A 20,582-nucleotide genomic window follows, 5' to 3' on the forward strand; every position below is an offset into this window, starting at 1 on the left:
GGGAGGCTAGGAGTAGCAACACTTCCATCTTTATAGTTGTGAGTGGTAGACTTCATTGTTGCCATAATTTTGCTTTCAACTTTTCTTTCCACCCTGAATGCATTCTCCAATGACAAGTTCCCATAGGTAAGCCTCATGTTGGATCTTATCCTTTAAAGTCCCTAGGAAGGCATCAATTATATGCTCCTATGGAATATCAGTTACCTTGATATTCATTCTTTGGAAGTCCTCAATGCACTTTGCATTTGAACCCTTTTGTTTGAGACTTATCAATTGTCTAAAGAAGGTATTTATCTTTGTATCTTCACAATGTTCTATCAATTCCTCTGTAAAAAGTTTCCAACTGACAAGTGATTTACGATAACAAAGTCATCAATACCATATAAATTGATTGGGTTCTAAATATAAATATGAAATGTGTACCTTTTTTTTGTGTTTCACATCGTGTATATCAAAGATCTGCTTCATATGTAGAATCCATGTTACCAAATTCTTGCCATCAAACTTCCTCATATCAGTATTTGGAATATGGTTGGTCTTCAAACCAAAGTTAGAGTCTCTAAAACCATGATTCACGTTCCTTTTCTTCTCATCATGAGCTTCATGGACTACCTTGTCACCATTAAGAATCCTTTCTTGTATCAACTTTGTCAAACCTTCCATGTCCCCTTTTATGTATGCTTTTATTTTTTCTTTTAAGCCTTCCATTTTTCTTCAAAACCATGCATTTTAACATTCATTGCTCCCAATTCATTTTTGGTTTCTCTGTGAGAGCAGAAATTATTGCACTTGTTCCTGTAATTTTGATATATCGTGTTACATTTCTTCTTCTTCATGCATCATAATAGATCTTTTTGAGGCCTTGATGGGTGTAGATTTTTTTTTTGTTTGGGAGGAATTTTGGAATCAAGTAATGATATATATGCTTCAATATGCCCTTGAATCACTTCAAACTGATTTTTCAAACAAAATTTAAGCAAATTTAAAAATACACATCTTTTAAGAGCTTGATTTTGAGCTTGTTGATAAGGTTGACCATGAAACTATTGTATCTCTATGATTTCATCCTCCCAAGATTTGAAATTTCATCTTATGGCAGCCCTCTTTGTCTTCTTTCCAACCCCACTAGTTAGACTGGGATTGGATTCTTCAAGCTGAAGTTATGCCAAATCTCCCAAGATGCCCTAATTATGGACTAGCTCAGTACATCGAACTTGTATAGTATGCCACGTGTCATTGTTTTAACCTTTGGCCTTAAAATGGATATACAAAAAACTACATCCCATGTACTTTCAATCAATTTTTACAAATTTTATATTTGATGCACAAAGAGAATTTTTTTTTTTTTAATTTCCGGAATACCTATTTCAGACTGAATATTTCAGCATGCAGAAACCACAACTTCCATGGAACATATCTCCGAAAATATAGTGAACAAATGTCTAAAATTGAACTAGATGTTAATCAAGATTTATCTTTCATGTGGTATCAATTTTACAGTTGGACACTTCACATAAAAAAATTATAACAAAAATTCCATTATGACCCATTTGAAGCAGCAAACCCCTAGAACCAAGAGCTCTCATACCAAATGTTACGTAACCAAATCAAAAATAGCACAAAAAAAATAAAAAATAGATCAACAACTAGATAATAAGCCACTTTGAGGGGGAAACCTCCCTTTACATGAGATAAATGAACAATTCTTGGATGATTCAAATGACAAGACCTCCTTGGTATATATTTGAGTCTAAAGGGTCAAAATAAAATTAGGGTCTACATAAAAATAATAATGTAAGGCTCAACAACAACAATACTAGGTTTCTATGGCGCACAACAATAAAAATATTGAAGCTACACTAGTATTATAGGGACCTAACATCCCCACCCTCTTTCCATATATCTCTCTCATGTTTCAACTTTCACTCACTCTTTCTCTGTCCCCCTATTGTCCCCTCACTCACCCACTCATTCTATGCCCCACCCCCACTCTCACCAACCCCCCCCCCCTCCCTCTCTCTTTAGATTCATTAGCCCCTTTATCCCTCCCTCTCTCCCCCTTGCCCTAACTCCAAATCAACCATTTCCTATGTGTTAAAGTTCTTACTTGTATAAATACATGCATGGTGTTGGCATTGATGTCAATAATGAGTTAGTTGGATTTGGGCATTAATGTCAACAAGAGTATTGACTTGTGCACAATGATCATATGGTTGTTGATGAGTTCTAGAGATTTACAAGGTCCTGGAATGTTGTTTGCAGAAGGGTTGATACAATGGTTGTGTATATGGGTGAAGAAAATTGATTTTCGCAAGAATTACAACATTTGCTCTGACTTGCTTCTTCATCCCCATGACACTTGCATAAACTACGCAGGCTTGCCTTTGTATCCCTATGATAATCTTCTATGGCTTGCCTTTATATCCTCGCGACAATACCTGTAGGTGAAATTCATGGTCATGTGTGCACACACAAAAATACCATGACCTTTTACCAGTGAAATTTCCCATGATTTTGGATTCAATTTGATTTAGTCTTTGTTGATTTGATCACCAGGAAAAGTAAAATGTAATTATTGATTCGATTTGGTCCAATTCATGAGTTGGGTAAAAGCCTTAAATTAGGAGGCCATATATCTAATTTGGTTGGTTGTTGTGTGAATTGAAGCCAATGTAGACTCTTGTAACATATTTCAATAATAGAGATAGTGTGAAGTGCATGGATGTAGCTATGGATTACCTGCAAGAATTTGTAAATATCTACTAGCGAGGGTGAGATTATCATGTTTGTGTTGCTGCAATGGAGAACAGAATGATGGTGGTGCATGGATTTTACTATGTAAGGTTGCAACTATTTGTATTGTTCCAATGATAAAGATTTGTGTCCAGTATGCAGAGGGATTAGGAGTTGATTATGATGGATCTATGTTATGTGTTGTTGAGGTGTTAGACAAAGAGTTTATATGAGTAGATCTTATGGTGGTGATATGTGTGTGTGTGTGTGTGTGTGTTGGTACAAAGGACAAAGCCATATGTTGTTGGGCATGTATTTGGCATAATATTAGTGATTTATTTTCTTGGTATTGTTGTAGTGTGGCTGCTAGTGAGCCTATATGTTGTAGAGAGTTGTTTGAGAAGTTATTGCTATCCATTTTATTGGTTGTTGTATTGCTATTGTTAGGTTTTGACATAGAGTATGTTGCTAGGGTTTTAATGTAGCGATGATATGTGTGGTTGAGTCTATATGTCACAAAGATCCATTGATGCCATGTGTATGTATGCCTTTGCATGTTTCTCTTAGGTATGGGTAAATGTGTCTTGATATGTATGGTTGAGTAAGAGGGTATGGTGTTATTGTTTTTTCCAACTATGTCTGAGAGAGGTTGTTGCTAATTGTGTTAAGCATAGGCTTGTGTTGTAGAGAGTCTTGAGAATATGCTACTGGTCAAGAGTGTTGTTTGAAATATGATGCTATGGTTTTGTCATGCGGTTGTTAGTAGTTGATGAACAAAGAGTTCTATGCAAAGATGTTTTATGTATGTAGTTGAGTTAGGGTTTGAGGTGTTTCTTGGGTTTGGCAGCGTGATGTGATGTTGAGATTAATGCTAGGAATTGTCATGAGTAGAGCTTGAGTGGATTGTTGTATGGTAGAGAGGTTTTTGATATGTTGATTGTGTGAGAAAAGATTGGTTGATATTGCAAAAAGAGTTCATGTATTTAGTTGAACAAAAGGATATATGTGGGTCCAATATGAAAATAGATTAAATGAGGCCTACAAATATTTGTATTGAGAATAGTGGCCTAGCCTAAAAATTTATGAAATGTGGTCCACAAGAGTCTAAGGGTCGGGGCCTTCAGTGGCAAGTGGTGGCTTCTGCAGGTAGTGGCCTGGAGTGAGTGGTTGCTCACATGCATCAAAGTCAGGGATTGCACATTGGTGGTGGCCAGTGCATGATGTAAAGACATTTTGAAGAATAAATAACAAGAAGACAAAGCATTCAGAGGTTTTTCCTTCATAAGGGTTTCTTCCTAATGTCTGGTGCTCATGTGTTGATGTATTTAATTTATGTTTACATGCTTTGGTGCTTTATGTGTTTCTCATGATACATGTGATATATGATGTTCATACATATGTTGATGGTTAATTAGCTCATGATTTAGTTAATTGTAAAGAAAGGGTAAAAAGTTGTAAAAGTTGATCCATCGGTACAATATTGATTCACCCTCCCTCTTAGGTAATCTCAAGCTCCCAACACGTATTTCCAATGGAAATTCCATGTGCATGTTCCTAGTGGAAAGGATGTTGTTGGATATGTGTTATATTCTTTGCACAACTAGATTTAGGCATTGTTAGATTGTGTTGGGAAAAGCGAGGGAGTTGCAAGGGGGGAAGGGCGATTTTCTTTTTATGTAGACCCAAGGATGGTTGGGAAAACCTAAGGATGGGGGGCAAACCCAAGGATGGTGGGAGGACTCACCTATGGTTTTGCACATGGTGGCTTTTCCCATGGTATTTTGTAGATGCGGTCAAGGGAAACACGATTATGTTCTAATCGAGGGTTAATGGATTAGGGGTTTATGGATGCTTTAGCATGTATATAATGTATTTTAACATTGAAAGGAAAATAATGAAAAAATCAATCTGGTTTTCCCGGTTTTGGGTTCCAGGAGAAAAATATCTGTATATTTTCTGTGCTCGCCATTTTGTATTATTTTATTTTTCAAGAATTCATTTGCAGGTAATTTATGTACATGGTTAAAACCTTGAAACGTCCATGTGATTTTACCTCTACAAATGTGTACACATTTAAATAGCACTAGGAACACACAATCATTTTGTTGAATGTTAACTTTTACCGGAGGGACTCTTATGTGCATGATGAGTTGGCTGCTTTGGATATATTTTTGGAATCACAGACCTGGTGGTTTGAGCTACAAATAAATGAAAACGTCATTTTTTGAGAAAATGTATATATCTCTCTATTTTTGACATTATTTTTCGATAAGATAGACAAATTTGTTGTCCATGAAACTACAAATGCATATAGAGTCACTTGTGCATATTCCAAATATATAATTTTTTTAATTAATAGTGTTTAATACTTTTAATACATTTTTCTCTTTACATATATAAAAAAATCTTGAAATACATCTCTCATTTACTTCCACTATAACTTTTTTTTGCCTTAACAATCTAAAAAAGTATATATAGTGCACTTGAGGACACTAAGAATGGAAATATGAAAAAAAGAAAGATTATTTGATATTGTTAAGACCCTTTTAGGTTGCACTAAAAAATGCCTTGATTTCAAGGATATAATGACTTTATATATAAGATTATAAATTTTGAAAGAAGGTGTACACAAGAATAGTCTATTGCCTACAACTCTACAATTTTTTGTAACAATATTCCTTCATTTAGGTACTCAAAGGTTGCTCTAATGGAAATATATGCATTATATTTTGCATGAAAAATAACATGCCATTGTTAGGAAAACTCAATAAACACATAGTTAGACACAATTTCTATAAATAAAAATTATATATTTAGAAAGCTAATTCATTTTCCTAACTTCTTACACCATATTCAAATTTGTTATGTAAGCACCTTTAATCATCCCTTCAAGTTAACAAATTGTTGTTTTTATAGGTTTTCATTGCCATTAATGTGTCTTGAGAGACTATCAATAGCTTACACCCACCCTTAACCTTCACCTACCAAATGAAATTTTGATAATGATTAAATTTTTTAAACAATTATCATTTTAAGTCTTCTATAAAGTTTTAAAATGTCATTTTTTTATGGTTATATACAAATGTATTAAACGTAAAATTAACAATATATCTAAAATGAGGTTTACAAGTTTCCACCATATGTATCACTGAAAGTGTTACCTCTAGATCAATCTTAATTTTTTTCCTTAAAAAATTGATAAATGAGTTCAAACAATTGTGCAACCCAGTATCTGCATTCCACTACTAATGTAATATATCAATAAGATGTCAAATGTGTTGCAAACTAACTTGTTTACTTGTCAAATGTATTGTAGAGTACCTTGTTTTCCTTAGAGTGTTTCATCTTGATTTTTTTTAATACATATATTTTGCATTTTGTTGTATTTTACGCTTTTATTATACTTGGAATACTAAGTAGCAACCTAGTGACTTCATCCTTTTTTATTTACATTAAATTATATCTAACAAGATCTATATGGTATGAAATGGATGATAAAGTCTTTGCAGATGATGTGAATTGGAATTTGAATCTACATAACATAAATATGACCCATATCAATATCCTCATACAAACAAGACAAATTTACCAAGGAATCAAAGTTCTTGGAAACCCGATAGCTATGCATTCAGTTCATTACAGAGAGGACATAGAAAGTTAAATTATGTACAAGTTCCCACTATTAGGATTGATTGTGTTTGGATCGATGGTCGATCATGGCATCATTTGAATAGTTATTTACAGACTTCATATTGGCATGTATCATCAATTGTGCAGTCATACAACATTCCTCTTATTTGCTATTGATTATTATTGCTCCCTCAATTATGTTTAATGGGGGGAAGTTTGATGTTAGCGACTATTGTTTCTACTTTGTTGACTAGTCAATTGATCAATTGGATCATGCTATCTTGTTGTCTTATCGATAGTATTTCCTTATTTGTGTGGATGGTGACAGTGTTCAAATTTCTTTAAGAGTGGTTATATCGTGTTTTGACCTGAAATTATGGTCATAACAAAGTAAGGGGGGGAGCTATGCTAAGTAATTTATTTTCCTCTAAGTGGAGTTTCTAAGTTTTCCACACTTTTTGTTTGGACATTTCAGTATCTAGAGGCTTCATTGTTGACTTGTTGGTTAATAGTGGTTTCTTATGTTAGAAGCCTTTGTTTTGGTTCTTTACCAACACCTATCTAAAGAATTTATAAAGAAGTTGTTAGTGTTTTCCACTGCAACATTTTCTATTTCAAATTTCAACCAAGTTCGTTGAGTTTTTTTTGCTCTCATCTTCAAAATTTCTGTACTTCCTAATTGGAGTGTCTCTTCTTTCATTTTAGTATATCATTTTGGGATCTAACATTTTAGCTCCATGTCTATTTGAGCACTGCCATTTTTCTTTGTTTTGGAGAAGAGTTTCTTTTTCCTATATGTTTTTTTTTTTTCCATGTATGAGAGCTTGTACTTGGGTACCTTATCAGGCCTTGTTTTTGAAACCCAATCCTTATTTCTGTTTATTTTCCTATCATTTACTTAAGGGGGTGTTATGCAACACTCTTCTTCCTAGTGTGCCAACTACAATGAGTTGTAAGCTCACATAAGAATTCTTATCCACCAATTTGTCATAACTACTTTTAGCAAACTCTAGGCACCTTCCATTATTATAATGGAAGGAATATGGACATTTCATTGTATTTTTCATATAATTGTGAGTGATACAAAACTCTTACAATATCTTAGCTTTTATGAGATTAAGGCTAGATGTTATGAAAAGTACAATATTGCATTTTTGTCTTGAAGTAAAACCTAAAATTGTTTATAATTACTTGTCTTCTTAACAAAATGAGGTAATAAACAAATATATTCACGTAGTTTAACGAGGTTGTAAATTTGCATAGAAAATAATAATAATAATTGGTGAATTTTTTTGGAAATCCTGGCTACAGTTATCAAGCTCTAAGATTTTGGGTGCTCGAGACGTTTTTGATAACGTTGAATCCATTTCCATTAAAAATAAGATTCAAAGACTCCTATTAACAATTTTTTTAGAAAAAAATAACCAAATACAGTGAAATTTTGACCCTCTCAAACACTCCGACAACAAATATATCACCATTCATCATAACTACACCGCTCCATCGATTTATATACAGAACCTCTACCTCACCGCTCACATCTCTCCGTCCATCACTTTGTTGGTTAGAAGATGTAATCGAATGACCCCACATTTTCATTCTACATGACATGAACTTTTGATCTGTGCGGCATATATTAAAAGTGGGATTTTTTCAAAATTATGCTAGATTTCTATTATTTTCCGGGTTAAATTATACTCTGTTTACGCTACAAATATAAAAAATAATCCCTGTCTATAGTACCGGATCTGGTATGAATTGAAATAGTCTATAACGCGACTTTTTGAAAGCTTTTCCAGCGGGTTTTTCCTGTCGAAATCCAGCAGCAATTTATTGGAATCGCAAGTTTGATAGCTAGTTTCTGCACAATGAAAGCGTCCCAGGGGTTTTCGAGGGTGCTAAATCCAAATATGCAGTTAAAAAACAATTTTAACTGCAACAAATCAAGATTTAACCTCAATTTCTTCCGCCGGATTCCGTCACCAGAATCTCCAAAAAATCGTATTATAGACAACTCCGTATGAATTTGATTGTATTTGACTGTGTGATTTAAATTCTATCCCTAGACCTGATATAAACCATATATATATATATATAACTATCCATCCATTAATGCCTGATATAAACCATATATATATAACTATCCATCCATTAATGAGCAAGAAAATATATGCCATTCGTCCAATACTTCATTAAATCTGACAAATAGCATATACTGTCGGGCTCTTTAATAAACCGATAGCTCACTATATATTAGTTGCAGATCTGTGGTCAGATTGACCGTTACTGAGTTGACAGGTACCGATGTTAACTGGGCATGCCACAATATTATTGGAAGCACCACCACAAACGTGCGTAGCCTTCAAGAAACATCGGGTTACGAATGCCGTAGTTACACGTACTGCTTATACCTCTATTTTTTCCCGCTTACGAGCGTTAGACAACGGTTTTGTCTGGCCGCTTCTATTGAAACTTCAAAATGCCGTAGTCCAATAATTTTTTTTGCCCTTATGGAAATTTAGGTTATATTTTGGAAAAAATTAAGAGGATTTTATAAATCTAAGTAAAAGCTGTTAAAATTTATAATTTTAGGTGCTTTGGATGTGTTTGATGGTGCTGAATTTATTTCCACCATCAAAAACATGATTTAAACACTGCATTTACAAAAAATTTTGAATTTTTTTTACCTGGATTCTGGTCACTTTTAACTGTCCGGGCAATTCCTCATCCTCCATAGACGACTCCCTTCAAAATTACTTATTATTACCATTATTTTTAAATGGTGAATTTTTAATATATTAAAGTAATTTGGATTAATTGTTGTTGAGAATTTCTGGAATTTTGTATGTATTGTTTAAAAAGCCCAACGTTTAGGGGGAACACTTCACCCATTTTTAGGTGCAAGAAGCAAATTGCTAATGGGTGACCTGTTCAATTGAAAAGTTAAGCTCTTCAAACAATACACACAGGATTTCAGAAGTTCTCAACAACAATATGTTACTGTAAAAACATACATATTATAAATTAAATTAAGTTTAAAATTATTTTTTTATCCATCACTATAATATCAAAATATATATTTAATATTGTACAAATCATATATATTAATAATTTATAACTCAATAAAATCCAAAATCCAAATCTCTTAATGTAACATCCCTCGTGAAAGGTTAAAGTGGTAAATAGTGAAAGTAATTATGAACAAAGACTTTATTTGAAAAAGTATATAACTCTGTTATTAATTTTATGATTAAATAAAAACAATTGTGTTAAGTACTATTTGAACTGAGCATATGATTAATCATGGTTAGTAACTGTGGAGGCAGTTCCAAGAGAACCCTAACTACCTTCAGAAGGTAGTTGTGGCCCCTGAGGAAAAAGGGGAAAGATTGCCAAGTCTGGTAAGGACCAGATGGCAGAGAAGAAAGAAAATGGTCATGCTATGTCTGGTTAGGATCAGATAGCATAGAGGGAAAGGAATTTTCCTGTGTACGCTACGTCTGGTTAGGACCAGATAGCGATTACTGGCGAGACCAGTGGATTGCAGTCGAGAGGACCTGCAAGTGCTTGGGGGTGGAAGGTCAAAGAAGAGTACTTCCTACGGACGGGTGGATTGACAAGCAATATAAACAGGTTTGCTGATAAGCAGGTAAGATTCAATGAACTTGCTAACTGATAAATGAATTGTATGAGCCTGTATTTAAAGAAAAAGAAACAGTGGAAAATAACTCGTTTATTCTGTTTCTGAAAAAGAATACTAGACTGCATGTGATTCCTAAAAATTAGAACCTGTATTCTCTATTTAAAATTGGAAGGAATGGATACATCATTAGAATCCTCGCTATTAAGGCGGAAGCAAGAATTCCGAAACCAGGAAGGGAATGTATTAAAACCTTTCTTCATAAATAGAAATACGAAACAGAAGTCTAGTCGTTTCTATATTCAGTAAAAGCTAAGAGAAATAGTCCAGACATTGATATATTCAGATAAATGAAAAGAAATACGCTAGCAAACCCTGTTGAACAAACTGTGCATTACGCTTAATCCACAAGGGAATATCAACAGAGAACAAATATAGCATTATTTCCATAGTAAGGAATTTGAGCAAGTAAGCTACGATCTCGTACAAGTATGGTAAAAGGGAAAACCTTAACCCTCGGCCGACGGAACCATGAAACGAAACCGGAGATTGATACTAAAGACTTGTTAAACGCCTCGGCATTCTGTTACAGTCGCACAGTAGTGTCGCATGGCACAAAAAATACAAACATGTATATATCTAAGGTAAACCAATAAATGTACAACGCATTATAATACCCTGAAAAGAACCAACGACTGTATTATGTATATATAAGCACATAGTCAAGTTTAACCAGCAACTCTGTTTTGGAACAGTTGCCTTGTCCACATTAAATCGGACGCAAAACCAGAAGAAAACCACTGAAATCGAAACTTAAGAGCACATATGACCTCGGCATTTGAAGAGATGGTCATGCAATCAAATTTAATTAGAAAGGAACATTATAAATCCTGAAACATTAAGTCTGTATATATATATAGCCGTGGCCAAGGAGACAAATAAACCAAAGAAAACATTGTACATAGAGTTGAAACTTATTGAATCTCTCATGCCTTTACTCTCTAAAACATTTTAATGAAATAACCAGGGAGTCAACCCTCATGTTCAGTATTAAAGCTTAAACATTATACCGCTGAGTACAAACCAGAACAGGCTTCAGAAATGAACAGTTATACATATAAAGGGGTTACGGCTATGCATGCAATGCTTAGCCTGTATCATCTCCTAACCAAAGATTATCATCTAAAACAAGGGTAGAAACCCGAATTGGTAAAGGGACCCCAGGCCGCGGTGGTGCTACCCGGCATTCCTGTCAAGTAAAATAAACGTTCAGCTGTTACCCTGAACAGATTCAACAAATGAAGTTAGGTGGCAATCGAGTCTACCTGTTATCAGGATAGCAGATAGAGCGAAGAGTTCTCTATCCTCGATGATGAATGACAACCGACCACCTGCGCACCTGAGTCAAACCAGAAAACCGAGAACTCGGATTTAACGGTGATATACAATAACAAAATAAGGAACTGGTACAGACGATAGCAAGACAAGGTAGCGACACCATATACCTGTTAGTTACCAGCGCGAAAGTGGAACAGAACTGAAGTTTGAAGCTGAACGAAGCTGCATGAGTATTGGGGCAGGCGAATCGCCACAGCTCTGCGACACACCGTCGCACTGAAATGAGAAAAAAAATGAGTTGAATGGAAGCACACATAAACTAAATACTATACCTTTCTTACCGACTCGTGGCAAGGTCTCAACCCTCGATCTGCAGAGAGTCTCTTCCACCGTTCGATGGCCGGTTAGGGTCGATGGGATCCGGGCGCGAAATTGGTATGCCCAAGGTGTCAGGCCCGTAGGTGCTTGGGGCACCGGGCGCACATGGCATCACGCCATCTAACCCTTGATCTTTCCAAATGGACGATGCTGCCCTCGCCACCGAAGTCAAGGCCGGACACAACGTTTAAACTTACAGATATCTCGGGATTTAAACCAGTACACGATAGCAGCTGCCATAAATTCGCTTGAAAGGACTGACAGTCATATTGGGTTGTGCACATAAACCCTTTGCATGCCTCGAAACATTATCTATACCGCCAAATAAATTGATTGTGGTTCTCCGCGGCGAACCTTAGGAATTTGATGCATAGTTTGAATCTATATCAACTGAATGGAAACAAATGTATAGATATTCGAATCGTTCATGACTACTATATTGTTATAAGAATGTATTCATAAGGTTAATGAAGTAGAATGCATGTATGAGTTAATATATGGGGGTTAATCGCCATAAAAAAAAAAATTTACTCCATATGTGTACGTGACAATTTGGTATCAGAGCCCAGGGTTTACAACTCTGTGACCTTTGGGAAAATTTCAAAATTACAGTAACATAAATATAAACAGTATCATGATGAAAGTTCAGAATACGCTAAAAGTAAATTATATCTGTTTAATGAGTGATTCTTAAGCAGGTAGTAGCAGAATGAGGAGAGCAAATAGCGCTCCTCATGGAAATTTGGATCAACCCGATAATGTGGGACAACCTCAGGGACATCCTGAGTTTTGGGTGCAACTGGGAGCAGAAGGCCGCAATACTGATTCGACGCTAATGAGGACAGTTCAGGAACTAAAGGACGAAATGGCCCGGTTGCGTGCAGATAACGCAAGATTAAATGTGGAACAGGAGAGGATTCTGAAAAGTTTATCCGATAAGCAACATCAACAGCAGTCACATCCGAGGCCTGAACAGCCACGAGTATCAGATGAACACAGCTTTCACACTGAACAAGAGGAAGCAGAAGACAGAGTAGAGACGCGAGGAGAGAAGTCTGTCAATGCTTCTGATTATCAGACTCCAAAAAGACCACGGATGGAACTGCAAGGGGAGTTTCGGAAGATTAAACCACCTCTTTTCGATGGGGAATCAGAAGAAGCTGCAGAGGCGTGGCTAATTAATATGAATAAGTATTTCCAAGTATACGAATATGATCATCATCTTAAAGCAAGGCTGGCTATATTCCAGCTGCAGGCTAAAGCCACGCTATGGTGGGAGGAAGTCAAGATGGTGCGGGGAGTGAGTGAACAGGATGTGACCTGGGAAATGTTTCAAAGATATTTCAAGGAGAAGTATCTGACAGAATGCTTTTATGACGAAAAAGCGCGAGAATTTCATGATCTGCGGCTTGGACAGCAGACCATTGACGAGTTCGTAACTAAATTCACATCCTTGCTTCGTTACGTGCCATATATTCGTGAGGAAAAGGCTAAGGTACAAAGGTTTGTTAGTAGCCTACCTCTGGCAATGCGAGAAAGAATAGAGTTCGATAATCCGAAGACGATGGATGAAGCAATTCGGAAGGCAAGACTGTGTTATCAGCAAAACAAATCAAAAGGAGAAAATTCTGGGAAGCGTTGGACAGATAAGAGGGGCAGTAGAATACCTATGGGAAGTAAGGGAGCTCGCAGCAGCTTTCAAAAAGGATTTTCGAAAGGAGCCAATACTAGAAATCCAACCAAAAATCAGAACAGATTCAAGCCTCCTGCAGAATCCAAATATGGTGAACAGCAAGTCAGATTGGACAATGAAGGCTCAGCTAGGCCACCTGTTCAGTGTTGGGGTTGTGGCGGACCCCATTATATTAAAAATTGCCCTCATCGGAAGGACAACGATCAGTTGTCCCAGATCTATGAAGCTTCGACAGTAGGAGATGTGGCTCGATCTATGCCCAGAATCAATGCAGCATTGGAGGATCGACAAGCTGATTACCAGCCAACAATGATAGAGTTTGAAGGTAAGATCTTTGATCGAACTGTTTCTATTTTAGTAGATCCCGGAGCTACTTTAAGCTATATAAGTCCCAAAGTTGTGGAAAGCTGTGGTTTGCAAACTACTAAATTTAAAAGCCCTTGGCTAGTACAGCTGGCCACTGGAGCCAAAAGACGAGTACTAACTAAAGTCAGCAACTGTCCATTAAGGTTAGCTGGCCAAACAATAACAACTGAATTAAACGTACTCCCTCTTGGTTCCTATGATGTGCTGATAGGAATGGATTGGTTGGAACGGCGATGGTCTGTAATTAATTGTAAAACGAAAACAGTTTCTTACCGAGATGAACTGGGTGTGGGGAAAGAGATTCAAGGCATCCAGAAACCAGTACAGATTCGGCCGATCACGGCCTCACAGCTGGTTAAGTGCATCCGAAAGAAATGCCAGATTTATGCAGTACAAGTGGGGTATGCAGATTCTGTGGATAAGGCTGCAACTGTTGAAGATATACCGGTAGTGCAAGATTTTGCAGATGTATTTCCTGAAGAAATTCCAGGGCTGCCGCCTAAAAGGGATTTAGACTTCACCATTGAGCTGGTACCCGGAGCAGCCCCAGTGTCCCGGGCACCCTATCGGATGAGTGTGCCGGAGTTAACTGAGTTAAAAATGCAACTGCAAGAGCTGTTGGACAAGAAGTATATCCGTCCCAGTGTATCTCCTTGGGGAGCACCTGTGTTATTTGTAAGGAAAAAGGATGGAACTCTGCGTATGTGTATAGATTATAGACAGCTGAACAAGCTGACCGTGAAAAACAAATATCCCTTACCCCGCATTGATGAGCTGTTTGATCAGGTGAAGGGAGCGACAATCTTCTCAAAGATTGATTTAAGATCTGGTTACCATCAAATCAGAATTAAAGACGAAGACATAGCCAAAACAGCTTTTCGTACTCGTTACGGACACTACGAGTTTGTGGTATTGCCTTTCGGATTAACTAATGCGCCTGCTACATTCATGTGTTTGATGAACAGTGTATTTCACCAATACCTAGACAAATTTGTACTAATCTTCATTGATGATATACTTATATACTCCCGGAATATCAAGGAGCATGAAGAACATCTGAGGATAGTGTTACAGACATTACGGGAGCATCAGTTATATGGAAAATTCAGTAAATGTGATTTTTATAAAGAACAGATCCAATATTTGGGCCACATTATTACAAAGGAGGGTATAGCTGTGGACCCCGAAAAGATTAAAACTATAATGGAATGGCCTACACCCAAGGATGTAGCAGATATTCGGTCCTTTATGGGGCTGGCTGGATATTATCGGCGGTTTGTAGAAGGTTTTTCTAGAGTTGCCTACCCTATCACCTCCTTGCAAAAGAAGGGAAAAATATTTAAATGGACAGCAGACTGTCAACGGAGTTTCGAACAGCTCAAACATTTACTTACCACCGCACCTGTGTTGTGTGTGGCAGATCCTGAAAAGGAGTATGTAGTCTGCACAGATGCTAGTAAGGAGGGCGTGGGTGGAGTGCTAATGCAGGAAGGTAAAGTGATTGCATATGAATCCAGAAAGTTAAAAGAACATGAGCAGAAATATTCTGCCTATGATCTGGAATTAACCGCGGTGATTCATGCATTAAAAATGTGGCGCCATTATTTAGTGGGCAGAAAATTTTTGCTGATGACGGATCACCACAGTTTGACTAGTTACTTTAGTCAACCAACTTTAAACGCAAGACAAGCAAGATGGGTGGACTTTTTGGGAAACTTCGATTTCGAAATTAAACACTTAAAAGGAAAAGAGAACAGAGTAGCTGATGCACTGAGCCGGAAAGTGCATTGCATTTATGAAGTTGGCATTAGTCAAGGATGGTCCACCCTTGGCAAAGAAATTGACGAGGCTGCTGCACAGGATCAGATTTATCTGCAGAAGAAGCATTTGGTACAGAATTCAGATGCCCGTTTAATACAACAAGGGTACACCTTGAATGCAGCCGGGATTTTGTGCTACCAGAAGAAGATTTATGTACCCAATCAGAGCAGCATTAAGGAAAAGATTCTGGATGAAAATCATAAAAGTCCTTATGCAGGACATCCTGGTTACCAGAAATTAATCACCTCGCTAAGGAAGGAGTACTACTGGCCGGGCATGAAAAAGGACGTGATAGAATACCTGGCGCGTTGTTTAGAGTGTCAACAGGTGAAGGCTGAACATCAGCACCCTGCAGGGTTACTACAGCCATTACCCATACCGGAATGGAAATGGGAGACCATAACCATGGACTTTATCACCGGTTTGCCGAAATCCAAAAAGAACAATGATTCTATAATGGTGGTGGTAGATAAACTCAGCAAGTCAGCTCACTTCATACCAGTTCAATCCACTTACCGTGCAGCTCAAATCGCAAACATTTTCATGCAGAATATATTTAAACTCCATGGGCTGCCGAAAGTAATAATATCTGACCGTGATGTTAAATTCACCTCAGCTTTTTGGAGGACCTTATTTGAAGGTCTAGGAACTCAATTAAACTTCAGCACCGCATATCATCCGCAAACCGACGGACAGACTGAGCGGGTGAATCAAGTAGTGGAAGACATGCTGAGGTCTTATGTGATGCAGCAACCTACGCGATGGGAGGAGTATTTACACCTAGTGGAATTCGCCTATAACAATGGTTATCACGCCTCCTTGAAGATGAGCCCATTCGAAGTACTTTACGGCCGGAAATGCCGCACACCCTCCAGTTGGGGTGGACCGGAGGACAAATTCTTGCTGGGTCCTGAGATGTTAGAAGAAATGGAAGTTATGGTGAAAAAAGTTCGAGCTAATCTAAAGATGGCACAGGACAGGCAGAAGAGTTTTGCAGACCGGAAGAGAACATTCAAAGAGTACCAAGTGGGTGAGCATGTGTACATCAGAATACGAGCTAGGAAAAGTACCCTCCAATGGAATGCTTGTGCCAAACTGGCACCGCGTTTTTGTGGACCTTTCCAAATTCTGGCACGAGTAGGGCCGGTAGCTTACCAGCTCGCCCTACCCAGCCATATTCGGGTTCATAATGTCTTCCATGTATCAGTTTTAAAGAGATATGTGTATGACCCTAGGCATATAATAAGTTGGCAGGACATTCAGGTAAGGAAAGACTGTTAAATAATGTAAACTGGAAAAGAATACTATTAAGCAGCTAATCTGATTGTAATGTGTTTCAGGTGGAACCGGAAGGAGAGTTCCTGGTCGAACCAGTGAACATATTAGATCGGAGAAGAGTCGAGCTGCGGAAAAAGGTCATCAGCCAGGTTAAAGTGCAGTGGCGGCACTTTGGGCCTGAAGAGGCCACCTGGGAGGATGAACGAATGATGAGGGATACTTATCCCAGATTGTTTTTGAATGAACAGCAACATCGGGACGATGTAGACTTTCAGGAGGGGGAGATGTAACATCCCTCGTGAAAGGTTAAAGTGGTAAATAGTGAAAGTAATTATGAACAAAGACTTTATTTGAAAAAGTATATAACTCTGTTATTAATTTTATGATTAAATAAAAACAATTGTGTTAAGTACTATTTGAACTGAGCATATGATTAATCATGGTTAGTAACTGTGGAGGCAGTTCCAAGAGAACCCTAACTACCTTCAGAAGGTAGTTGTGGCCCCTGAGGAAAAAGGGGAAAGATTGCCAAGTCTGGTAAGGACCAGATGGCAGAGAAGAAAGAAAATGGTCATGCTATGTCTGGTTAGGATCAGATAGCATAGAGGGAAAGGAATTTTCCTGTGTACGCTACGTCTGGTTAGGACCAGATAGCGATTACTGGTGAGACCAGTGGATTGCAGTCGAGAGGACCTGCAAGTGCTTGGGGGTGGAAGGTCAAAGAAGAGTACTTCCTACGGACGGGTGGATTGACAAGCAATATAAACAGGTTTGCTGATAAGCAGGTAAGATTCAATGAACCTGCTAACTGATAAATGAATTGTATGAGCCTGTATTTAAAGAAAAAGAAACAGTGGAAAATAACTCGTTTATTCTGTTTCTGAAAAAGAATACTAGACTGCATGTGATTCCTAAAAATTAGAACCTGTATTCTCTATTTAAAATTGGAAGGAATGGATACATCATTAGAATCCTCGCTACTAAGGCGGAAGCAAGAATTCCGAAACCAGGAAGGGAATGTATTAAAACCTTTCTTCATAAATAGAAATACGAAACAGAAGTCTAGTCGTTTCTATATTCAGTAAAAGCTAAGAGAAATAGTCCAGACATTGATATATTCAGATAAATGAAAAGAAATACGCTAGCAAACCCTGTTGAACAAACTGTGCATTACGCTTAATCCACAAGGGAATATCAACAGAGAACAAATATAGCATGATTTCCATAGTAAGGAATTTGAGCAAGTAAGCTACGATCTCGTACAAGTATGGTAAAAGGGAAAACCTTAACCCTCGGCCGACGGAACCATGAAACGAAACCGGAGACTGATACTAAAGACTTGTTAAACGCCTCGGCATTCTGTTACAGTCGCACAGTAGTGTCGCATGGCACAAAAAATACAAACATGTATATATCTAAGGTAAACCAATAAATGTACAACGCATTATAATACCCTGAAAAGAACCAACGACTGTATTATGTATATATAAGCACATAGTCAAGTTTAACCAGCAACTCTGTTTTGGAACAGTTGCCTTGTCCGCATTAAATCGGACGCAAAACCAGAAGAAAACCATTGAAATCGAAACTTAAGAGCACATATGACCTCGGCATTTGAAGAGATGGTCATGCAATCAAATTTAATTAGAAAGGAACATTATAAATCCTGAAACATTAAGTCTGTATATATATATAGCCGTGGCCAAGGAGACGAATAAACCAAAGAAAACATTGTACATAGAGCTGAAACTTATTGAATCTCTCATGCCTTTACTCTCTAAAACATTTTAATGAAATAACCAGGGAGTCAACCCTCATGTTCAGTATTAAAGCTTAAACATTATACCGTCTGAGTACAAACCAGAACAGGCTTCAGAAATGAACAGTTATACATATAAAGGGGTTACGGCTATGCATGCAATGCTTAGCCTGTATCATCTCCTAACCAAAGATTATCATCTAAAACAAGGGTAGAAACCCGAATTGGTAAAGGGACCCCAGGCCGCGGTGGTGCTACCCGGCATTCCTGTCAAGTAAAATAAACGTTCAGCTGTTACCCTGAACAGATTCAACAAATGAAGTTAGGTGGCAATCGAGTCTACCTGTTATCAGGATAGCAGATAGAGCGAAGAGTTCTCTATCCTCGATGATGAATGACAACCGGCCACCTGCGCACCTGAGTCAAACCAGAAAACCGAGAACTCGGATTTAACAGTGATATACAATAACAAAATAAGGAACTGGTACAAACAATAGCAAGACAAGGTAGCGACACCATATACCTGTTGGTTACCAGCGCGAAAGTGGAACAGAACTGAAGTTTGAAGCTGAACGAAGCTGCATGAGTATTGGGGCAGGCGAATCGCCACAGCTCTGCGACACACCGTCGCACCGAAATGAGAAACAAAATGAGTTGAATGGAAGCACACATAAACTAAATACTATACCTTTCTTACCGACTCGTGGCAAGGTCTCAACCCTCGATCTGCAGAGAGTCTCTTCCACCGTTCAATGGCCGGTTAGGGTCGATGGGATCCGGGCGCGAAATTGGTATGCCCAAGGTGTCAGGCCCGTAGGTGCTTGGGGCACCAGGCGCACATGGCATCACGCCATCTAACCCTTGATCTTTCCAAATGGACGATGCTGCCCTCGCCACCGAAGTCAAGGCCGGACACAACGTTTAAACTTACAGATATCTCGGGATTTAAACCAGTACACGATAGTAGTTGCCATAAATTCGCTTGAAAGGACTGACAGTCATATTGGGTTGTGCACATAAACCCTTTGCATGCCTCGAAACATTATCTGTACCGCCAAATAAATTGATTGTGGTTCTCCGCGACGAACCTTAGGAATTTGATGCATAGTTTGAATCTATATCAACTGAATGGAAACAAATGTATAGATATTCGAATCGTTCATGACTACTATATTGTTATAAGAATGTATTCATAAGGTTAATGAAGTAGAATGCATGTATGAGTTAATATATGGGGGTTAATCGCCATAAAAAAAAAATTTACTCCATATGTGTACGTGACACTTAATATTTTTCCAGTTTTACCCTAATAAACCAAACATATTTCTGGAATTAATTTAAATAAATAAAATTATTAAAAATTAATATAAATAGATTTGAAAATATAAAATATGAGTTTTTATTTTTCCAATTTTACCCTAATAAACCAAACATATTTCTAGAATTAATTTAAATAAATAAAATTATTAAAAATTAATATAAATAGATTTGAAAATATAAAATATGAGTTTTCAATTTTTTTCAAAAAAGGAAATACTTGATTGTTTGTAAAAGGATACAAAGTATTATATTGAATAAGTGTAGGAAGTTTTGAAATTTTGTTATTGAGTTAATAATTATGTTTTAAAAAAAATGGATATAAGGTTTTTGGTAAATTTGAGTTTGAGATGTAACTAATAGGAATTTGGTAAAATTGGAAGAAATATATATTATAAGAAATTTATAAATTTAAAATAGCATGTGTTAATAAGAGGGAGAATGTTTTTGACAAAATGTATTCTAATACTTATTTATGTTTCAAAGTTATATATTATAATTTGCATTATTCAATGGTAAATAAATAGTGGCCAATAAGGAAATCAATTACTATAGTTATTGAGGGACTAAAATATTGATATTTAAACTGTAAAAGTTAGTTGCCTATGATCAAGCATAAGAACTTCCAT

At 37.1% G+C, this 20,582-nt stretch overlaps 1 protein-coding gene across 1 annotated transcript; it reads left to right on the forward strand.

Annotated features, from left to right (window-relative positions):
* The first annotated feature begins 12,428 nt into the window (after positions 1-12,428).
* LOC149261868 (uncharacterized) lies at positions 12,429-17,689 on the forward strand. The gene is made up of 5 exons (XM_089371575.1): positions 12,429-12,752; positions 12,969-13,557; positions 14,044-14,309; positions 15,834-16,178; positions 17,528-17,689. The coding sequence occupies exons 1-5, from the start codon at positions 12,429-12,431 to the stop codon at positions 17,687-17,689; spliced, it is 1,686 nt and encodes a 561-aa protein (XP_089227701.1).
* Positions 17,690-20,582: the final 2,893 nt, after the last annotated feature.

Source organism: Pinus tabuliformis, chromosome 6, assembly GCF_031772625.1.
Source record: "Pinus tabuliformis cultivar Carrire ecotype Pingquan chromosome 6, CPIR1, whole genome shotgun sequence".
NCBI lineage: Eukaryota > Viridiplantae > Streptophyta > Pinopsida > Pinales > Pinaceae > Pinus > Pinus tabuliformis.

Excerpts from the sequence above, each read along its gene's own strand:
- LOC149261868 (XM_089371575.1), top strand. The coding sequence starts at position 12,429 with ATGAGGAGAGCAAATAGCGCTCCTCATGGAAATTTGGATCAACCCGAT. Across the intron at positions 14,310-15,833 it reads TAGACTTCACCATTGAGCTG|AAATTAATCACCTCGCTAAG; the intron begins GTACCCGGAGCA and ends CCTGGTTACCAG. Across the intron at positions 16,179-17,527 it reads AACTCCATGGGCTGCCGAAA|ATAGCGATTACTGGTGAGAC; the intron begins GTAATAATATCT and ends GGTTAGGACCAG.